The 18,529-nt window shown below is 49.4% G+C and overlaps 1 protein-coding gene and 2 long non-coding RNA genes across 4 annotated transcripts in view; 1 reads left to right on the top strand and 2 right to left on the bottom strand.

Annotated features, from left to right (window-relative positions):
• Window positions 1-216: 216 nt before the first annotated feature.
• On the bottom strand, window positions 217-4,963 carry LOC121135795. The gene is made up of 2 exons (XR_005872914.1): window positions 1,857-4,963; window positions 217-1,070 (listed from the first exon to the last, which is right to left on the bottom strand). It is a non-coding gene; the product is annotated as an uncharacterized LOC121135795 (long non-coding RNA).
• An 823-nt stretch (window positions 4,964-5,786) lies between these two features.
• On the bottom strand, window positions 5,787-16,676 carry LOC121135770. The gene is made up of 3 exons (XR_005872876.1): window positions 16,544-16,676; window positions 14,860-15,252; window positions 5,787-6,368 (listed from the first exon to the last, which is right to left on the bottom strand). It is a non-coding gene; the product is annotated as an uncharacterized LOC121135770 (long non-coding RNA).
• A 453-nt stretch (window positions 16,677-17,129) lies between these two features.
• Dhrs3 (dehydrogenase/reductase 3) overlaps window positions 17,130-18,529 on the top strand; it is a 35,960-nt gene continuing 34,560 nt past the window's right edge. Inside the window, exon 1 of one of the 2 annotated variants that reach the window (XM_040734916.1) lies at window positions 17,130-17,699. Coding sequence is in view for 1 of the 2 variants with exons in the window: in XM_005079350.4 (XP_005079407.1) it covers window positions 17,859-18,053 (195 nt within the window). In the remaining variant the exon portion in view is untranslated. Of the gene's footprint in view, window positions 18,054-18,529 lie in introns of both variants that reach the window. The other variant, XM_005079350.4, reaches the window with a different exon arrangement.

Here is an 18,529-nt window from a genome sequence, read left to right as displayed (position 1 = left end):
AGTAACAGGTCCAGGCATTCTCCAGTAAGCCAAGACCACATGGAAATACATAGATTAATAGAAATGAGTTACTAATTAAGACAGAGTTAGCCAATAAGAAGCCCTAGCCATCGGCCAACAGTTTAATAGTTAACATAAGTCTTTATGTGCTTATCCGGGCCTAAAGCAGCAACAGGACCTGGCGGGAAAGAAAAACTCTAGTGACAGCTGAGCAGCTGAGCTAAGAACAGCTCTTTAAAGGAAAGCTTTCCAATGTGATTACAGACCTTCGATCCCTTATTGGAAGGATCCTTTTGTGTGTGTGTTTTATTTTAACTTTTACTGATTTTTTTCATATTTCACATAATGCATCAGTTCTCACCCATCTCTCTGTCCCCCACATCTGCCCTCTGCCCTTGCAACACTCCCCAAACAAAACACAATTTAAAAGAAACCCAAAACAAAACAACAAACCAAAAAAAGAAAATAAACAAAAACAAACAACAAAAAGGGGAAGAATCTAGTGAAGGCTGTCGTGCGACCCACTGAGTTACACAGTTGGCCCCTTAGTCCTTTTGTCTTCAGTTGTCAGTGTTCTTTGCCGTGAGGCACTGGTCTGATTTGAAGCCTCTGGCTCCTGATACACCATCAGTAATGGACTCTCACAGGGGCTCCCTTCGACATTCTGTTGTTGTCCCGTGTCATGGGGATCCTGCTGTTTTGGGATCTGTAGGTTCGTCCCCTTCACCTGCTCCAATAGTTCACAGATGAGGCAGATGTCGGGGTGGGTCACCTCGTAGCCCTGGTCCTGGTCCTGAGCGGTAGCTGAGCTGGACAGGCCACCAGATCTCCCCCAAAGTCATCACCCAGGTGAGCTCTCCAGCACTGCCTAGGCCAACCCACCCAACGCGGCCTGCAGCAATGAGCAGGACCACTTCTCTTGCTCTCAGGCCCTCAGGCCTGGCTGGTCCCCACTCACACCACCAAGGCCAGCTCAACTGACTTTCCCAGGCAAGGCGCCGTCAGAGGCATGTAAGGTGGGGGAGAGGGGTGTCAGCTCGTCTGTTCTTAGGACTGGTTCACAAAGTTCCCTGAAAAAAAAAATGGTTACCTCTAGCTTGCTGCCCTGGAGAGGTGCAAGGTCTGCTCTCAGCAAGGTCTGTGCTGCAGCTGGTGCGGGGTAGGACCAGTTCTCCCAGTGTTGTGACCCCAGTGCCCGCTTTCCTCATCGGGCAGCTCTAGGGTGCTGCCTGTGTGAGGCCAATGTCATCGATGAGGGGTAGAGCCATCTCTCCTGACTACAGACGCATCCCTCCTGCTGCAGTCCCCAGGGAAGGGAAGCAGCAGCTATCCCAGGGCCAGGGTGGGGTGGGGCCAGCTCAGTGCAGCCCTCGGGTTTCAGTGCGATTGGTCCCTGTGGCCCCTGTTTTAACATGAGCCATGAACATCAACCCAGACCCAGCTGCAGAAGCACCCTAGACCCAGACACGGCCCTTGAGAGCAGCCTGGGCCTGGGTGTCACTGCGGCTCTGGTGGCAGCACAGGCCACGCAGATCGGCATGGCCCTGTTAGCATCATGGCCCTTGGACACAAACATGACCCGAGGTGGCTGCCCAGACTGCAGGCCTCCGCACAGCCCTAGTGATGACAGGAGTTACGGACATCAAGTCAGGCCTCCTGAACTGCTTCAGGGCCTCGGACAGAGGCTAGCTTTTGGCAGTAGCCCATGGCCATGATATCACCTCGGGCTCAGGTGGCAAGCGGGCCATTCACGGTGGCCTCCTCCTCACCACCCTCGCCCTTTCAGATCTGCTTTTCTCTCCTGCCCGTGAACTGCTCCTCCTCTCTCTTCTGCCCTCCAGACTGTATTCACTCACCTTAATGGTGTCTGACTGCCTGGTGGCTTAGGCACCAGGCAGCACTTGGTGGAGTCCTGCTCCCTCCAGATGCACGGCATGGCTCTGATCTGTTGCTCTTTCTGTGTCCCTGCGTGAATCCCAGGCAGCTTCTAGCTGAGTCCTGTCCCTGTGTCTCGCGGCGTGGTGCTGAGCTTCTGCTTCTGCAGTGCTGTGGTCAGGAGCTAGGGTCCCTGGGCGGCTTCTAGTTGAGTCCTGTCTCTGACACCTGCATGGCATGGTGTGGAAGCAGCCCAGGGCTACCAGCTCCTGGTCGAGTCCTTCCCCTGCCAGCTGCGTGGCGTGGTGAGGCACTGTTGCTGTGTCCTGGCCGAAAGTTCTGGTGGGAGGATTCCTGCTGTCAGCACATCTTTTCTACTGCTCCAGGGTGGAATGCATGAATTCTCTTTAATGCTAAGAACCCCTTAGCAATCAGAGATTCTTTGTCAATGTTTGCATTGTCCATAGTAAACACCATTTTCATGGTCAAACTGTATGCTTTTCAATCTCTCTAACGTTTTGATTCCTGTCTTCATTGAAAACCTAACTTAAAGCAGTGAGTAATGATTATGTTAAATAACAACCTGAATATTATATTGCCTTCAATTGCTTCTGCTTCTGTGCTCTGCACAGTTCCATGGATTTTATCTGACTGGGGTGGTGAAGGATTCAAGATAGGAAAGACACACAGACATAGGAAACTTGGGGAGGGTGGTCTAGGCTCTCTGTTGAAGAAGCAGAATGCCCTGGTAGCTCAGTGTTTTTGTTGTATACAGTTGAACAAGGAGGTGGGGTTGTTGCATGCAGCTGGACAAGGAGTCAGGTTTAGCTAATGTAGACAGGAGCAATCTCTCTAGGGGAGCAGTCTTCAGGCTGTAAACACCTGAGGGGAGAAAGCTATGGAGGACATTTTCCGCACATACTATCAACTTTTGCCTTTGGACCAGAGAAAGGTGTCATTTCCCATCTTTGTGGTGCCAGTCTGTATTAATCCCTGTTTGTACCTGAGAATGGGAGTGTGAATTGAGACATGGCAGGTAAAGACATTAAGGAAAAGACACAGACACAGAATAGAGTCAGGAGGGAAATCCAAAGAATACTGAATGCCCCAAGTTTATTCTTCGACATTCTCAAGTACCCCAACAAAAAAGTGGATCATGGCAAAAGACTCCTTCCTTAATTCTCCAAACATTTGGTAACCACACCTTAGATTAAATTTCTTGTTATCTGGCCGTGGGGGTTAAGAGTAACCAGACCTTAGGCCAGGTCTCTTGTTATTTAGCTAAGACATCCATGACTAAGACCAAACATCCTGCAATAGTCACACCTTAGAACTTTAGGTCTTATGACTTTAACCTTGAAAGACTAAGGATAGTTTCGAACTCTCTGACCATAAGCTAAGATGAAGTGAAGCCATTTTTATGGGCCCTGACAATTCCCCCTTCTAAATATAATTAAGTAATACCTGTGCTTCTGCCACAGGACAGACGGCTGTCTGTCTTAGGTTGTCTTCTTTCACCTTCCAGATTTACCCGTCATTGGAACACATTGCTGCCATGTGTGACCTGTCTTAGGTCTCCTGGAGGCAAAAAGGTTTTACCCGTCTTTGACTACCAGCCTCTGTAGTAATAAAGGTTAGGAGAAAGTGCATAGCTTGATGCCATGCACCTCTGAGACAACTTTTCATCGAAAGTTCACAAGAAGCTTGATCATACTAAGCAATACATATGCTTTTATGGCTACAGTATCTCCTATTAAAGGAATAGAGGATTATCAAGATGAAATGGCCTTTTTAAATTGGTTGAGGTATCAAAATCTGCCTTCTTAGTTGCATTGTATCAAATGACTCATTAGCATCATGTCAAATTCCTATCAGAATGAGCACTGACATTTTTCTATCCATTAGCATTTACATAGCATAGCAAAGGTTGCAAACATTAAGAATTCCAATATGATTATTAACAACAGACACATAATCAGCTAGATTACAATCTCATAATCTCAATTCAGTCAAAGGACAATACAGTGTTCTCATGGTGGGTGAAATGTGAGTAACTCCACAATTCTGAACCTTTTTTTTCCCCTCTTACAGTCCAATGCATTGCTGCTTTTAATTTCCACAGTTTGAGATACGGAATACCAGCAGCAATCCTTGTGTCCAACTGCACCTCTCATACTGAAGAGGGGCTTTAGCCATCTATAACCCCCATAATAGTGTTCACTTGTTCTAGTGAATCATTTTCCCGAAAAGGGGAAGTCTCTGAGGTAACAGCAGAAATGAGTTTCAACTGGCAAAAATGAGTTCTATGTCCCAAGATGCAGTGTGTATAAACTGCTAGACATTCAGTCCTTGGCTAGATCCAGGATAAAAACTCACAGACTTCTGGGAAGTTGATGCAGCAGGTTTGTTGAAAAACTGGAAATCTCCAAGTGTAGCCTCCTTCCCTTCTCAGACTGCAGAACGATGACATCAAAGGGGCAGGAGCACAGCTTCAGTAGATCTCATTCGAATTTGTTTGGGGTCAGTGCTCCAGCAGTCACAGTATCATCAGGTCTGGCATTCTTCTGCTCCACACACCTCACCAGATGTTCTGGCAGCCATTGAGCCTTGTATTCTCCCTTTGAGAAAACACGAACATGCCCACAACCCCATATTAAAACAGGATCGGGTCCTTTCCATAATCCAGTGCAAGGGTCCTTCCATTAGGCATCCACATTCAGAAAATTTAAAATGAAGAATGCATCTCTTTTGCTACTTTTAGTTTGAAATCTATTTCTGAGCTTGTTTCTTTAGTCCCCTTGATTGGAAAATATTTTCCCACCCCTTTACTCTGAGGTGACATCTGTCTTTGTAGTTGAGGTGTGCTTCTTGTATACAGCAGAAGGACAGATTTGTTTGCACATCCAATCTGATAGCCTGTGTCTTTTATAGGCAAATTGAGCCCACTGATATAAAGGAATAATAATGACCAGTGATTGCTAGTTCCTGGGGGGAAGTGTTTTGTTTTGTTTTTGTTGTTAGCGGTGGCATTGTGTGTGTGTTTTTCTTCTTAGGGATTGGCAGGTGTGGGATTATCTATTGCTTGTGTTTTTGTGGATGTAGCTAACTTCCTTGGTCTGGAATTTTCCTTATAGTATTTTCTGTAGGGCTGGATTTGTGGAAAGATATTGTTTAAATCTAGTTGGGTTTTTTTCATGGACTATCTTGTTTTCTCTGGTGACTGAAAGCATTGCTGGATATAGTATTCTGGGCTGGCATCTGTGGTTTCTTTGTGTCTACACAGTGCCTGACCAGGTCCTTCTGGCTTTCATTGTTTCCAATGAGAAGCTGGGTGTAATTCGGATATGTTTGCCTTTATATGCTACTTGGCCTTTTTCCTTTGATGCTTTTAATATTCTTTCTTTATTCTGTATGTTTAATGTTTTGATCATTAAGTGGCAGGGGAGCTTTTTCTTTTGGTCCAGACTATTTGGTGTTCTGTAAACTTCTTGTACTTTCATAGGCTTCTTTAGGTTGGGAAAGTTTTCTTCTACGATTTTGTTAAATATATTTCTATGCCTTTGAGTTGGACTTATTCTTCTTCTACCCCTATTATTCTCAGGTTTGGGCTTTTCATGGTGTTCCAGATTTCCTGGATATATTGTGTTAAGAATTTGTTGGATTTAACATTTTGCTTGACCGATGAATCTATTTCCTTTATTGTATCTTCAAGGTCTGAGATTCTCTTTTCCATCTCTTGTATTCTATTGTTTATGCTTGCATATGTAGTTCCTGATCATTTACCAAGATTTTCTTTATTGCCTCTATTTCAGTGTTGAACCGTTTCCTTCACCTGTTTGATTGCTTTTTATTGGTTTTCTTTAAGGGATTTGTTGGTCCCTTCCAGTTTTTTGTTTGTCTTCTCCTCCATTTCTTTAAGGGAATTTTTCATTTCCTCTTTAAGGGCCTCAATCATCTTCATAAAGCTGTTTTTAATGGTGCTTTCTTCTGCTTCATCTACATTGGGATTGTTCAGGTCTTGCTGTTGTAGCAGCACTGCTGTATTGTTCTTTGTGTTGCTGAGTGTGTTCTTACCGTGTCTACCCATCTCTTCTTCCATTCGGTAGAGGTGGCACCTGTGCTTCTGGGGGTCCCTCTTCCTCCAAGTGGTGTGGTTGGGGGCTGTGGTTCTATTGAATGCTCTTTCAGATGCAGGCAGGGCTGAGCTTTTGGTGATTCCCCCTCTAGTTGTATTTGGGCCCAAGGCTCAGATGGTCATTCCTTCCACTGCAGACAGATCCAAGACTCCAGTGGTCACTGCTCCAGGTTTCGGTGGTATCACGTCTCCAGTGATCACTCTTCTAGGTGCAGTTGGGGATGAGGGTGAGGGTCCCATTCTGGTGGTCAGATGACTCTGCTGTTCCCTGGCGTGGGTGGCAGCTAGGACCCATGGCGTGACTGGCTTCCACGGTCTCTCTCAGTTGGGGATTTTATTGAAGATAATTCAATACAAGCTTAAGGATAGGCGTTAAAAGAAAGAGGAATGCTCAGAACAAAGTCCAGCACACCCCAGTGGGGTTATGTGCTTCCCAAGAGAGAGTATGGGAAAGTAAGACACACCCAAGTGTGAATACAGGCTTCCCAGGGGAGAGCAAGCAGTGGATTGCCCTGGCATCTGCCATGTATACATTTGGGCAATTCTGAAGTTACATTCCTAAAGATAGCTAAGAACCATTTTCCCCACTCTTCTTTCTCTCACTCTCTCTCCTGGTAAGAGAGCTACAGGTGACTCTGGGATGCCTTGGATGGAGTTATAGTGAGTGAAGGTAGAACCAGAAGCCACTGGTGTTGCACAAGGTGTTAGCACATGCCTTTCCAATAAATGAGGATTCTAGGAAGGCTTCTAGGAAAGTGCTTACATGCACCTGGGAAGGGAGAAGGGCCTTGAAGAGCTGATAACTGAGATGAGTCCTGTTCTGCTACAATAAGATGTTGTGGGATTCCCGCCTGGGTCCCGTCACCACTTTAGCCCCCAAATAACACACAAGACACTATATTAATTAAGAAGCTGTTGGATGATTGCTATCGTTTCTCAATGGCTAGCTCTGACTTAATTATTAACCCATAATTACTAATATATATTTCTATAAGGACTTATCTTTTTGAGGATGCCCTCCTGACGTGTTCTTTCCTCCCAGGAGATCACATGGCAACTCTCTACTTTTGACTACATTTCCCAGAATCCTCTTTGACTCATATTCCCACCTATCTTGCTTCCCTATTGGCCAACAGTGCTTTATTAATCAACCAGTAGGACAACATATACACAGAAGGACTTCCCCAACCAATAAGAGACCCAGTCATGCTCCGAGACACCTGGGTGAGGGGCTTTTCTCTCTGCCTCCTGTCACTCAAATTTTCTCTCTCCTTTCCTATCTGTCTAACAGTCATGTGGCCAGAGTTTATCCCCAGCACTGCATGAACTGAGAACAGTGGAGCAGACCTGTGATCCCAGAACTTGGGAGGTATAGGCAGGAGAATCAGGAGTTCAAAACCATCCTCAGCTACACAGTGAATTGGAGGACAACCTGAACTACCAAAAGAAAAAGGAAAGAAAGAAAGAGAGAGAGAGAGAGAGAGAGAGAGAGGGAGGGAGGGAGGGAGGGAGGAAGGAAGGAAGGAAGGAAGGAAGGAAGGAAGGAAGGAAGGAAGAGTTGATGGATGGCTAGGTCAATGGTTAAAGCCCTGGCTGCTCTTCCAGAGGACCAGATCTCGATTTCCAGCACCCATACCAGGGGGGCTCACAACTCCTGTAATTCCAACTCAAAAGCTCTAACTCCCTCTTCTGGCCTCCACAGGTACCTGCATGTACCTTAGTCATACATAGAGACACAGAATTTAAAAAAAAAAAAAACGTTTATAAAGGTAAACAATACTTGAACTTCCTGTTTCTGGTTTTACAATGTTTCTGAAATTTGAAATACTGTGCAAGGAAAATTAAGAAGCAGGTGACTAGCTGGCAATATGGCAGGGGCAGGGAAGGGAACTGAAGAATGGTGAACACCTACCAAGTGCCCAGTTATACCTTGGCCCAACAACAATCCTACTAGACAACTAAACCACATCTTAGACCTGGGGTAGCCATACACTGATGTTTAGTTTTCCTGTCTGAAGTCATTTGGGATTTATTGAGGCAGCACTCACTTCTAGGAAGATCAGCCTGGTGGAGCAGCTCTTAGTATTTCACACTTAGTCTGCCCCACTTAGCCACCTTTCACAGAAAACAGCCTCGGGACTGGCCTTGGAGAGAAACGGGTGAGACAAGGCAGGAAACTGTCCCTCCCATCAAAGCCTGTTGCTTTCTCTGTCTCAAAGGCAGGCCTCAGCTCCTTCCAGCCCCACAGACATCAGCATTCACCCTGGAAGAAGCAGAGACCCAACCCGATCTGAGCAGTGTTTTTATAAAGTCATGAAAAGAGGCTTTATTGGAAAAGGCTTAGGCGGGAGGCAGGCATGGAGCCCGCAACATGACTGCTGGTTTCCTGTGGGCTCCTGGCAAGCAGTGATCATTAGCAGATTCTGTCCTGGGCTGAGGGTTGGCTCCACAAGATGGGGTTTATGAAACTTATATACAGAACTTTCTTGCAAAGGAACAGTGTTATAGGATGGTTTACTTGGTTCTGAGGAGCCAAGGGGCTGGCTCCTTCTCTGACTTGGGATTTTTCTTTTTGTTGCTATTGTTGGGTTTTTTTAGAGTTTTTAGAGGCCCATGTAGGGACTCTGGGACCTCACACCAGGACTTCCAATCCCTTTTTAAAGCCTACCGTTGCAAAAAAAGAAAAAAAATTAAAAATTAATCTCTAGGTGGGCACTCTCTAAAAGCTCAGGATACAACACTGATTATGTGTAAATGGGTATTTAGAGAAACTGCATGCAGAGATCTGGGTGTAGCCCAGTTGATAGAGTACTTGCTTAGCATGCATTAAATCCTGGGTTCAAGTCCCAATACCACATCATAAACTGGGTGTAGGGGTTCACACCCATAATTCCAACATTCAAGAGATGGAAGCTAGAAGGTTTGAAATTCAAGGTCATCTTCAGCTACACAGTGAGTCGGAGGCCAGGTACACACACACACACACACACACACACACACACGCATGCGCACACACACACACACACACAGGGGAGCAGGAGAAAGAGAGGGGAGAGTGGAAATCATATACGGTATTATTATCAAGAGACAGCCAGAGGGCTGGAGAGATGGCTCAGTGGTTAAGAGCACTTGTTGCTCTTGCAGAGGACCCAAGTTCAATGTCGAGCACCTACATGGTGACTCCTAACCATCTGTAACTCCAGTCCCAGGGGGATCTGATACCCTCTTCTGACACCCAAGGGCACCAGGCAGGCACCTGGTGCATTTACATACATACATGCAGGCAAAACATTCGTGCACACAAAATAAATTAAATCTAAAAAATAAAAAGAAACAGGCAGAGTTGCCACACTGGTAAGTCTGTCTGTCTGTCTATCTCTGTGTGCAGGTAGGTGCATCCATGTGTGGTCATGTGTATGGACATGCATGTATGCATGCATGTTCTCACATGGAAAAGATAGAGGCAGACAAAGCTTCAGGGAAGGGAACAGAGACCAAATTGGAGTGTGGGGGGGGTACTTTGGCTCAACCCTCAGCCAAAATTCTGCCTTCATATCTATTCCTCTTTGACTCCATAGCCTTGGCTGACTTCCTCAGTCCCCCTCCCACTGATGTAAGACAGGTTATAGACCCTACCTGTGGGGACTATTTCACTAGGTAAAATTAAGTACCAAGTGTATAGTAAGCTGCCTCTCACACAACTGAATAGCAAGCAGCTAAGCAAATAGGAGTACGTACATCAGGGCTTTTCCTTTACAAGCATGGGGTACCACTAATTGAAATCCGTATCTTGTTACCTTAAGTACTTCATCACGATAGATGTGGGGGAAAGGACCCTCTGTGATGGGTTGATGAGTGTCCCCATAGGCCGGTATATCAGATGCTTGAACTACTGGGAGGTGATGGGCCTTCAAAAGGTAGAACCTAGAGAGAGGCACCTAGCTCACATGGGGACATGCCCTCAAACTGTGGGACCGTGATCTCTCCCATCCATTCCCGACGCTTCGTGGCTCATCCAGGTAGCAAGTATGTTCTCCTACCATGATGGCCTACCCTCTCCAGACCACTTCAAAGCTGCAGGTCAAAGTCAACCTTTTCTCATTATAAGCTAATTGCTTCCGTTATATCAGGATAGCCACACAGGGTCAACCAGAACTAAATTTCAAATGTAAAACTTCGCAAACAGTCTGATTTCTAGAAAGAAGAGGGTTCTCACATACCCCAGGCTGTCCTCAAACGTGCTATATAGCCAAGGATGGCCTTGGACTTCCGATCTTTCTGCCCCGCCTCCCCAATGCCACTGTATCTGGTTTAATTAGTGCTGGGCATTGATCGGTGCATGTTAGGCACACTGAGCCGTATCCCCAGGCCTTGGCTATGTGTTTAATGACATCGCATAGCTTTGGCCAGTTCCTTCATAGCAACAGAGCCTCGCAAGTTCAGCAAGCAGTGACAGAGGCTGCAAGTTCTGGGCCTCCAGAAAACCTGCTCTGTACACCCGTGTCCTTCCCACACCGTTCAAACCTACATGATGTGGAGAGGTAACTTCTCTCCCTGACCTCAGCTGTTAAATGGGGACAAACCAGTGCTACACACACACACACACACACACACACACACACAGAGGCCTCAGCAGGAGACTGCCGTGGCCATTATACAAAGCAGTAGACCCCGTAACTGGAAAGTTCTAATGAAAAGGTAAAGTTAGTTACCAAGTTGGGGACAGAATTTTTTCTTTCATGGAATTTTACTTACCCGTTTACTTTTAGACAAGGTTTTACTTTGTAGCTCAGGCTAGCCTTGAACTTACAATCCTCCTTCCACCAACCTCTGGAGTACAAGAGTTCGAGTAAGGATGGAACCCAGAGCCTCACCTGTTAGACAAGCTACACCTACCCGAGCCTGAGACCTAAAGCTTCGTATTTTAAATACATACACTCTAATGGCCTCTGACCTCCACACATGCCATGCATGGCACTCATGCTCATCAGCAGGCATGCACATGTTCGCACACACAAAAATAGCAAAATTTAAATACATATGTAAACACACACACACTCTTATATTTGTCTGCTCTCTGATTTGTTTGTGGGTTTTTTTTTTGTTTCCTTTTGTTTTGGTTTTTTGCTTGTTTGTTTATTTGTTTGGGGTGTGCACATGTGTGTGTGTGTATGAGAGAGAGAGACAGAGAGAGAGACAGAGACAGAGAGAAAGAGAGAGAGAGAGAAAGAGAGAGAGAGAGAATGAGAGAGAGAGAGAGAGAGAGAGAGAGAGAGAGAATGAGAGAGAGAGAGAGAGAGAACAGAGAACATAGGGACAGAAGTGGCCAAACAGTCTTTACAAAGATGGAGTTGCAATGAAAAGCGTCACAGCGGGTGACAGCACCTCTAAGCTTGGTACCCACTGGCAGCCAGACACAGCTAAAGAAACAAGCGGCCCAGTGCCAGGGCGGGTGCACAAAGCCAGGAGCCTTCTGTGTGCCCCCAGAAGGCAGAAACAAAGCCTTGCCTGTGGCCTAAGAGCACTCTAAGTAAGTGCTGGTGACATAGGAAGTCCCCAGCAAGGCCAGTTTTCAGGGAGCAACAAGCTAAGGCCTGGGTTCTCCAGCAGACCCTAAGGGTTTAACCCTATGTTGCCACTTACAAGCCTGAGGCCATGTGACATTATCGTGGGTCTTAATGTCCTCATCCATTAGGAATAAATGACACATGACCTTTGAGAAGTCAGAATGGCATTTGGGGCACAATGGACATTTTTTAAATGTTTTGGCTAGTTTGGGGAAGTTTTAAGACTTCGTTTGTCATTTTTAAAATTTTGCTGTGTTTGATATTTATTTTTCTCGTGTGCCTGCCTGCACACACAGGGAGGCCGGAGGCTAACTTGCAAGAGTTCGTTCTCTCCTTCTACACTGAGGGTCTCAGAGGTGTTCAGTTCAGGTCATCAGGCTCAGTTGGAGCAGGTACCTTTACCCATGGAACATCTTGCCAGCCTTATTTTATTCTCCCCTTATTTCAAGAGTGTGTGGGGGAGAGAAGGAGAGAAGGAAAGAGAGAGAGAGATTAGCCACCTGACCACTACCCCTCCGACCACCCCCCTGTTCCTGCCACATCTCCTGCCTTGACTTTAGCCTGTGAGTTCATCTGACCCTGGCAACAAGAACCCTGTCTGCCCCTGTGTCAGCTCCCCCAGAGTTGGCAAAAACCCTTCTCCGTTGCCAGCCTGAGATCTGAGCAGCAAAATGAAAATCTCTGCCTGTGCTGAAGTGGGAATGGGGTGGGCTATGTGACAGCATGAAAAATAGCCACCTGTGCACCCAGGGCAATGGGGATTAGAGAGGGAACTGTGGTCTACCTGCTTCTCACAATTCTAGTCCTAGAGACCAGGCCTGGCCCAAGAGAAAGGAGCCCTGCTGACAGATGGTCTATATTAGAAGGGGAGGTGTTTTATAGGGGGCTGAAATAGTCTGGGCCTTTGCAGACGGCTTTCCTGTTATACGGAAGGGCCCAAAGGCCCCCTCCCCTCCCCACAGAGGTTTCCACCCATGCAAAGTCTGTTTCTTTTGGCCTGGCACGCCGCCCGGGCTGGTTGCCTTGTACAGCTCATGTGCCCCCAGACTTCCACCCATTGGGAAGACCCTGCAGAGCACAAGCCATTAGGTAGAGTCTCCAACTTCTCAGCCTGGAACTCACTATGGAGCCCAGACTGGCCTCAAACTATGATCCTCCTGCGTCTACCCGCTAAGTTAGAGGTGTATACTGTGTATCTGCGCTCTCTCTCTCTCTCTCTCTCTCTCTCTCTCTCTCTCTCTCTCTCTCTGTGTGTGTGTGTGTGTGTGTGTGTGTGTGTGTGTGTGTGTGTGTGCGCGCGCGCATTTGAAACCCTGTTCTAGAGCTGGAGGGCTGGGCTGGGTTGGGGGTGGGGCACTCGGTGGTAGAGCCCTTGCCCTGGTTTCCACTCCTGGTGCTGCAACAAATAAAAGAGCTGGAAGAGGGTGAGGGGGCAGAATGGCTCAGTGGTGGGTACTAGTATTGGTTTCTAGGGCTCTGCTGCACAGTCATCAGTCGCTTAGGAGTGTGGGGACCATGGCGGGGTCCCCAAGCTCGTGCTTCAGCCGTCAGCCAGTAGCATGGATCCACCCCTGAGCTGAGCAAAGTCTGAGGCTCGCCTTCCTATATCTTAGCTCTGGAGGTCCATGTGCAATGCAAAGGGAGCAAGGAGAGAGCTTTATAAGAGAAAACCTCTCAGCCTTCATTGCTTGGGACTGGGAGGAAAAACAGAACAAGCTCGGTGGCCAAGAAGCCACTGACTGCCTCGGAACGGCGTGAAACTAGCTCAGGGAATCCGCTGTGTGTGAGTGTGCACGCTTGCACATGCACGTGAATGGGAGTAAGCATCCCAGTGTACACGTGTACAGCGGCCTGAAAAGGACTCCGGACTTCTCCTGTCGGTCTCTGCCCCACTCCCTTGAGATGGGTTCTCTCACTGAACCTGGAGCTTGCTACTTTTCAGCCAGGTTGGCAGGCTAGCTGGCAAGCGCCAAGGGTCCACCCACCAGTTTGCCCTGCTCCCTTCCATCCCCAGGGATTATAGTAGCACATTGCCACATCCGTCTTTTTCACATGGGTACTGGGGACCCAAACTCAGGTCCTCATGCCTGCCTGTTTTCCCGGGGTTTATTTTGCTGTGATGGAATACCACAACCGAAAGCAACTTGGGAAGGGAAGGGCTTCCTTCGTTTACACTTCCACATCAAAGGAAGTCTGGGCAGGAGCCTAAAGGCAGGAGCTGACCCAGAGGCCCTGGAGGGCTTGCTTGTTCTATTTTCTTATGGCGTCCAAGACCACCGGCCTGGGGACCGCACTGCCCACAGTGAACTGGACCCTCCCACAACAATTACCAATTAAGGAAGTGTGCTACAGGCTTGCCTACAGAGTGATCTTCTAGAGACAATTTGTCAATTAAGGTTCTCTCCTCTCGGATGACTGTAGCTTGTGTCAGAGTTGATATAAACGCTAGCCAGCACGCACAGCAAGTGCTCTTACTCACTGAAACATCTCCCCAGTCCCTAGATTGCCTGCTTCTAACCCCGAGGCCAGCAACCGCTCCTCACTGTCTCTAATCACAAACCAGGAGAGCTGGAAGGCACCTCAGCCACCAGGCTCCAGCTGGCCCTACAGGGGAGGGATTGTTCCTTGCTCCTCCCTAGCTGTGCCCAGCCCCAGCAGGGCTGAGTCATGGAAAAGTTAGTTTTGTAGGCAGCCGCTCACCTCTCCCATCAAAGCCCACAAAGGCTTCTTTCAGGTTGTCAGGAGGGGGGGGGGGGGGGGGAGTGTGGGGCCCTCCGCCCAAGGCTCGGCTGTGAGATTTCAAACTGTGATCTGGAGTTAGATTCTGCACCTCCTGCCTCAAGAAAATGGATGGGAGGGCACCAAGAGGGGAGGAGCAATATCCTATATCACAAACTTCTTAGGAGAGCCAGGCCAGCCTAGCCTAGTGCCCCCCTCACCCCCACACGCCCCTATTTTTCTGGGAACTGAGGGATGAGGGTCTAAGACAGTTACAGCTCCTCTCTGGAAAGCTGACACTGGAGGAAGCCTGAGGGTTCCAGGGACACCAGGACCACAAAATCCACATCCTGAAAGTGAACCAAGTAGAAGCAGGGTCGTTGCCTGCCTCAGGCCGGCTTCAGGATCTGCCATTCCTTTTTTGGAATTGCTTTTGTCCCCCTCTGACTCCAGCTCAGGCTCAACAGGAATTTCCTCCTGCTTCAAAAGGGCACGTGATGCCCACCTCGCTGGGGTTCTCAATGTCTTTCCACCTATCGCTTGCCCTCTGTCCCAAACACACACCTATAGGACATGGTCACTCAGCAGATCTGGCATCTGAACTCAATAGGATGTACGGCTGAACATTTGGGTGTTAGTGACCTCTGGTATGAAACAGACAGAGAAGAGACTGTGATCTTTAACAAGTCCTTAGCTTTCCAAGGCTTGGGCTGTTAACCTCACACAGAGAGAAAGGCCCAAGCAAAAAGAATTAGCCCCACCACCACAGTGCTGGAAACTAGAGTAGCTTGGAGGCGTAGTGTCCCATGTTGGCCACTAGGCGGCTCCAAGGATAATAGATGAGGGCAGAAGCTATGCAGCCTGTTGGGGTCTCCCCAGTTGGAGTCTTCTACATAGGCCTTGGCAGCTAACGGCTGGGCACCAAGAGTCTGGCTCTCTGCTGCTGGGGTGTCTTTCCTGTGGGAAGACGGGGAGACATGGTCACTATGGTGGGAAGGGATCTGATGAAGGCAGTGGCCCGCCCTTCCGACAGGCCTTTAAAAAGAAGAATGGAGCCTGTCTGTAGGGAGCCTCTTCACTGCAGTCCTTGGCCAAGCCTGTCCTCCACCTCTCTCCTGCTTTCTTGCCAGAGTGGGGTGGGGTGGGAAGAGAAATTAGGTCTGGACTGAATCCCTCCCTCCTGCACTTCCTGGCTGGGTAACCTGGGAAGTGGGATGACAAAGTCCCCCGAGGCCCGTGCGAGGTCAGCCTGAGGGTGGGATGTCAGAACCCACAAGCCGGCAGGAGAGTGGCTCTCCCTCGTCCCTTTGGCTCCACCAGAAACTGGGAGTTCTCAGAACCAGTTTCTCCCAGAACCACAGTAGTTGGTAAATGAGGAGGTGACCTCCCCGCCCCCCGCCCCCTCCCCAAATCAGCTAAAGCGCTTGCTCACACCCAGGCGGGGAGTATAAAAGCAGTTGGTTCCCTGTGCGCCCAAGGCCTGCTGGATGGGTCTTTGGGACTGAGGCCCAGGACTCCCAGCCTGAACACGTCCAGGGCTGGAAAAGGCTGCCCCGGATTACAGGGCAGGCTCCCTGGCTGTCTCTCCTTCTCCCGCCCAAGGATGTGCAGAGGGGGCGGGCGGCAAGTCTCATCAGCGCTTTTAACTGGGCCTGCTGTTCATGACTCACCTCCTAGACTTCCCGCAACAGGCAACCCTAAATAGCTGGGACCCACCCTCCCAACAGGGAGACGTTCTTGTAAGGGGTGGGTAAGAGGTTATGAGGTGGGTACCCAACAAGGCAGAGGCGGGGGGGGCACCCACACAGTTCACTGCATGAACTGAACAGTGGCACAGGTTGAAAACGTGTTGTTTACAGGCTTTCCTTACTAAGGAAATTGCTGTCAGTCAAGGTAATTCTAGCCCAGATAAGCAATAAATACACTCCCAGCTAATCTTATGGGGATTTTATTAGCACCTGGGACCACAGGTTACTTTTCCCTGCTCCCATTTCTCTCAAAGCAAAATCCTGCTCCCAGAGGGTCCCCCATCTCCGCAACGTGGGAGACTCCACGTTCGTACAACTTCGAATGTACACTCCATGAAGGAAAAAGAGGACCAGGCAATGATGAGGTTTGACTTCCTGGCCCTACCTGGAGGCAGGGTGAATGACCAAGTGACCTGAAATGAACCCTTGGCGACCCGTTTGCATCAAGACATGCGCGAGTTTCCCCTCGGCTTGCCCCGCACGCGCTCAGGGGTGGTTACCTGGCCCGGGCTGGGAGGACTATCTGATGGAGCAAGCCTGTTTGCCTGAGACCGTTCCAGCGTGTTCGGATTCCAGGGGGAGCCCTTGGGGACTAGGGCGGCAAGTCCCGGCTTGCAGAAATGAGAAGCCAGTCCCAGGAGAGTGCGAGTCGCAGCGAGACCGGGTGCGCGCCCAGGCGCGTGCCCCGCCACGGCGCAGGGGGAGGGGAAGTCGCTGCAGCCACTCAGAGGCATGGTAGTGAAGCCTCCCAACAACTTTAACTGTCAATCAGACTTAATGGGGTATTAAAAAAAGGGAGGGGGCGCCCTTTCGGTGGGTCCACGCCGCAGCTGCCCTGCGAACGAAGGAATACGGCGGTGCAGACGAGGGCGTCCTATCCACGCGTACTCCACAAGCCGGCCCCGTCCAAGTTGGAAAGGACAAAAAGAAGGCAATAAATGCTAAAGGGGAGAGAAGGAGAGAGAGAGAGAGAGAGAGAGAGAGAGGAAGCCAGATCGAGCGGCAACTCCCAGCCCGGGCTGCAAGAGAAGGAGGCGGGAGCGGGAGAGAGCGGGCGCGCGCGAGGGCGAGCCGTGCACGGGAAGAAACTGACACCCGGACCCCCCACTTCTCTTGCACGGTGCTGGCAATCAGATCGCGTTTAAGCAATTTCCTGAGCCCAAGAATAGCAATGAGTTGGGAGACTTTGGCGGACTGAAATTGGGAGCTGCAATCACTCCCCAGGTTTTGTGTGTGTGGTGTTTTTTATTTGTTTGTTTTTGTTTTGTTTTGATTTCTCCTTTTCTGGAGGGGGCGCTACAATTGGGAAACAGCTTTTTGTTTGTTTTTTTTAATCTTGCACTTTGAAACCGCGGACTGTAGCAGTGTGCGCTCTTGTGGTTGGTGCTTTTTTTTTCTCCCCCCCTCCCTTCCCTTGCCTTGCTTAAACTCCACTGTCGGTCTGTAAACATTACCTGTGAATCGCCCAGCCGAAACGGCTGTGGAGGCAAGAAACTTCTTGTTAGAACTTCCCAACCCGGCCTCCCCGCTACCCCTCTCACCGTCCCGATCTTCTGAGACGCTTTTCCCCCCTCTGTCGGAGCAGAGTTTATACCCCCCCCCTTTTCCTCGCCCAGTGCTTTGCATCTGGAAAGAGATCTGTTCAAGAGTGGCCAGGTGGGACGCCTCTCTTTTTCCTTATTTATTTATTATTATTTGGGGGTATTTTCTTTCTTCCTTCCTTTTTTTTTTTTAATTCCTGTTTTGCTTAGTCCGGGGAGTTTCGTCCACCGCCTCTTACCTCCTCCCCCTGTGCCCGGCTCCGCCGCGCGGAGGATGGTGTGGAAATGGCTGGGCGCGCTGGTAGTGTTCCCCCTTCAAATGATCTATCTGGTGACCAAAGCAGCCGTGGGACTGGTGTTGCCCCCCAAGCTTCGGGACCTGTCCCGGGAGTCAGTCCTCATCACCGGCGGTGGGAGAGGCATCGGGCGCCACCTCGCTCGGGAGTTCGCAGAGCGTGGCGCCAGAAAGGTACGCGACTTGGGGGCGGGGTGGCACTGCGACACCTGGAAGTGGGCGCCAAGGGTGAGGGGATTCTGGCGCGCGCGCGTGCGGGGGTGGGGGTGATGTTGGGAGGGGAGGGTTCTCCCACCTGCTGCGGCTGCGGAAACCAGAGCCAACAAGCTGAGAGTCTCGGGTCACCCCTTGCATCATCACCAGGGACTGCTAAACCAGCCGGTTTCAACCTTTGTAAATTTCCCGGGCACCGGAGTTTTTTGGCAAATCCTGAGCTGATCGGCTCCCCTGGGATTGATAGCTGGCTGGCTATTTACCCCCACCCACTCCCAGACTTAGGACACCCACCCATTCCTCCTCCTGACTTCATCTCTAAGGTGTTGTGTCCCCCACCCTCCTCCTCTTTGCCGGCACCACACTGAGCGCGGGGTGTGCGCGCCCCTGGGTAGAGCTCGAAGCCCTGGCGGCTAGGTTGCGCTTGGTATTTTGCT

The sequence above is a fragment of the Mesocricetus auratus genome, unplaced genomic scaffold, assembly GCF_017639785.1.
Source record: "Mesocricetus auratus isolate SY011 unplaced genomic scaffold, BCM_Maur_2.0 Super-Scaffold_100042, whole genome shotgun sequence".
Classification (NCBI taxonomy): domain Eukaryota; kingdom Metazoa; phylum Chordata; class Mammalia; order Rodentia; family Cricetidae; genus Mesocricetus; species Mesocricetus auratus.
The sequence above is the reverse complement of the archived record's forward strand: the minus strand, read 5'-3'. Positions and strand labels throughout refer to the sequence as shown.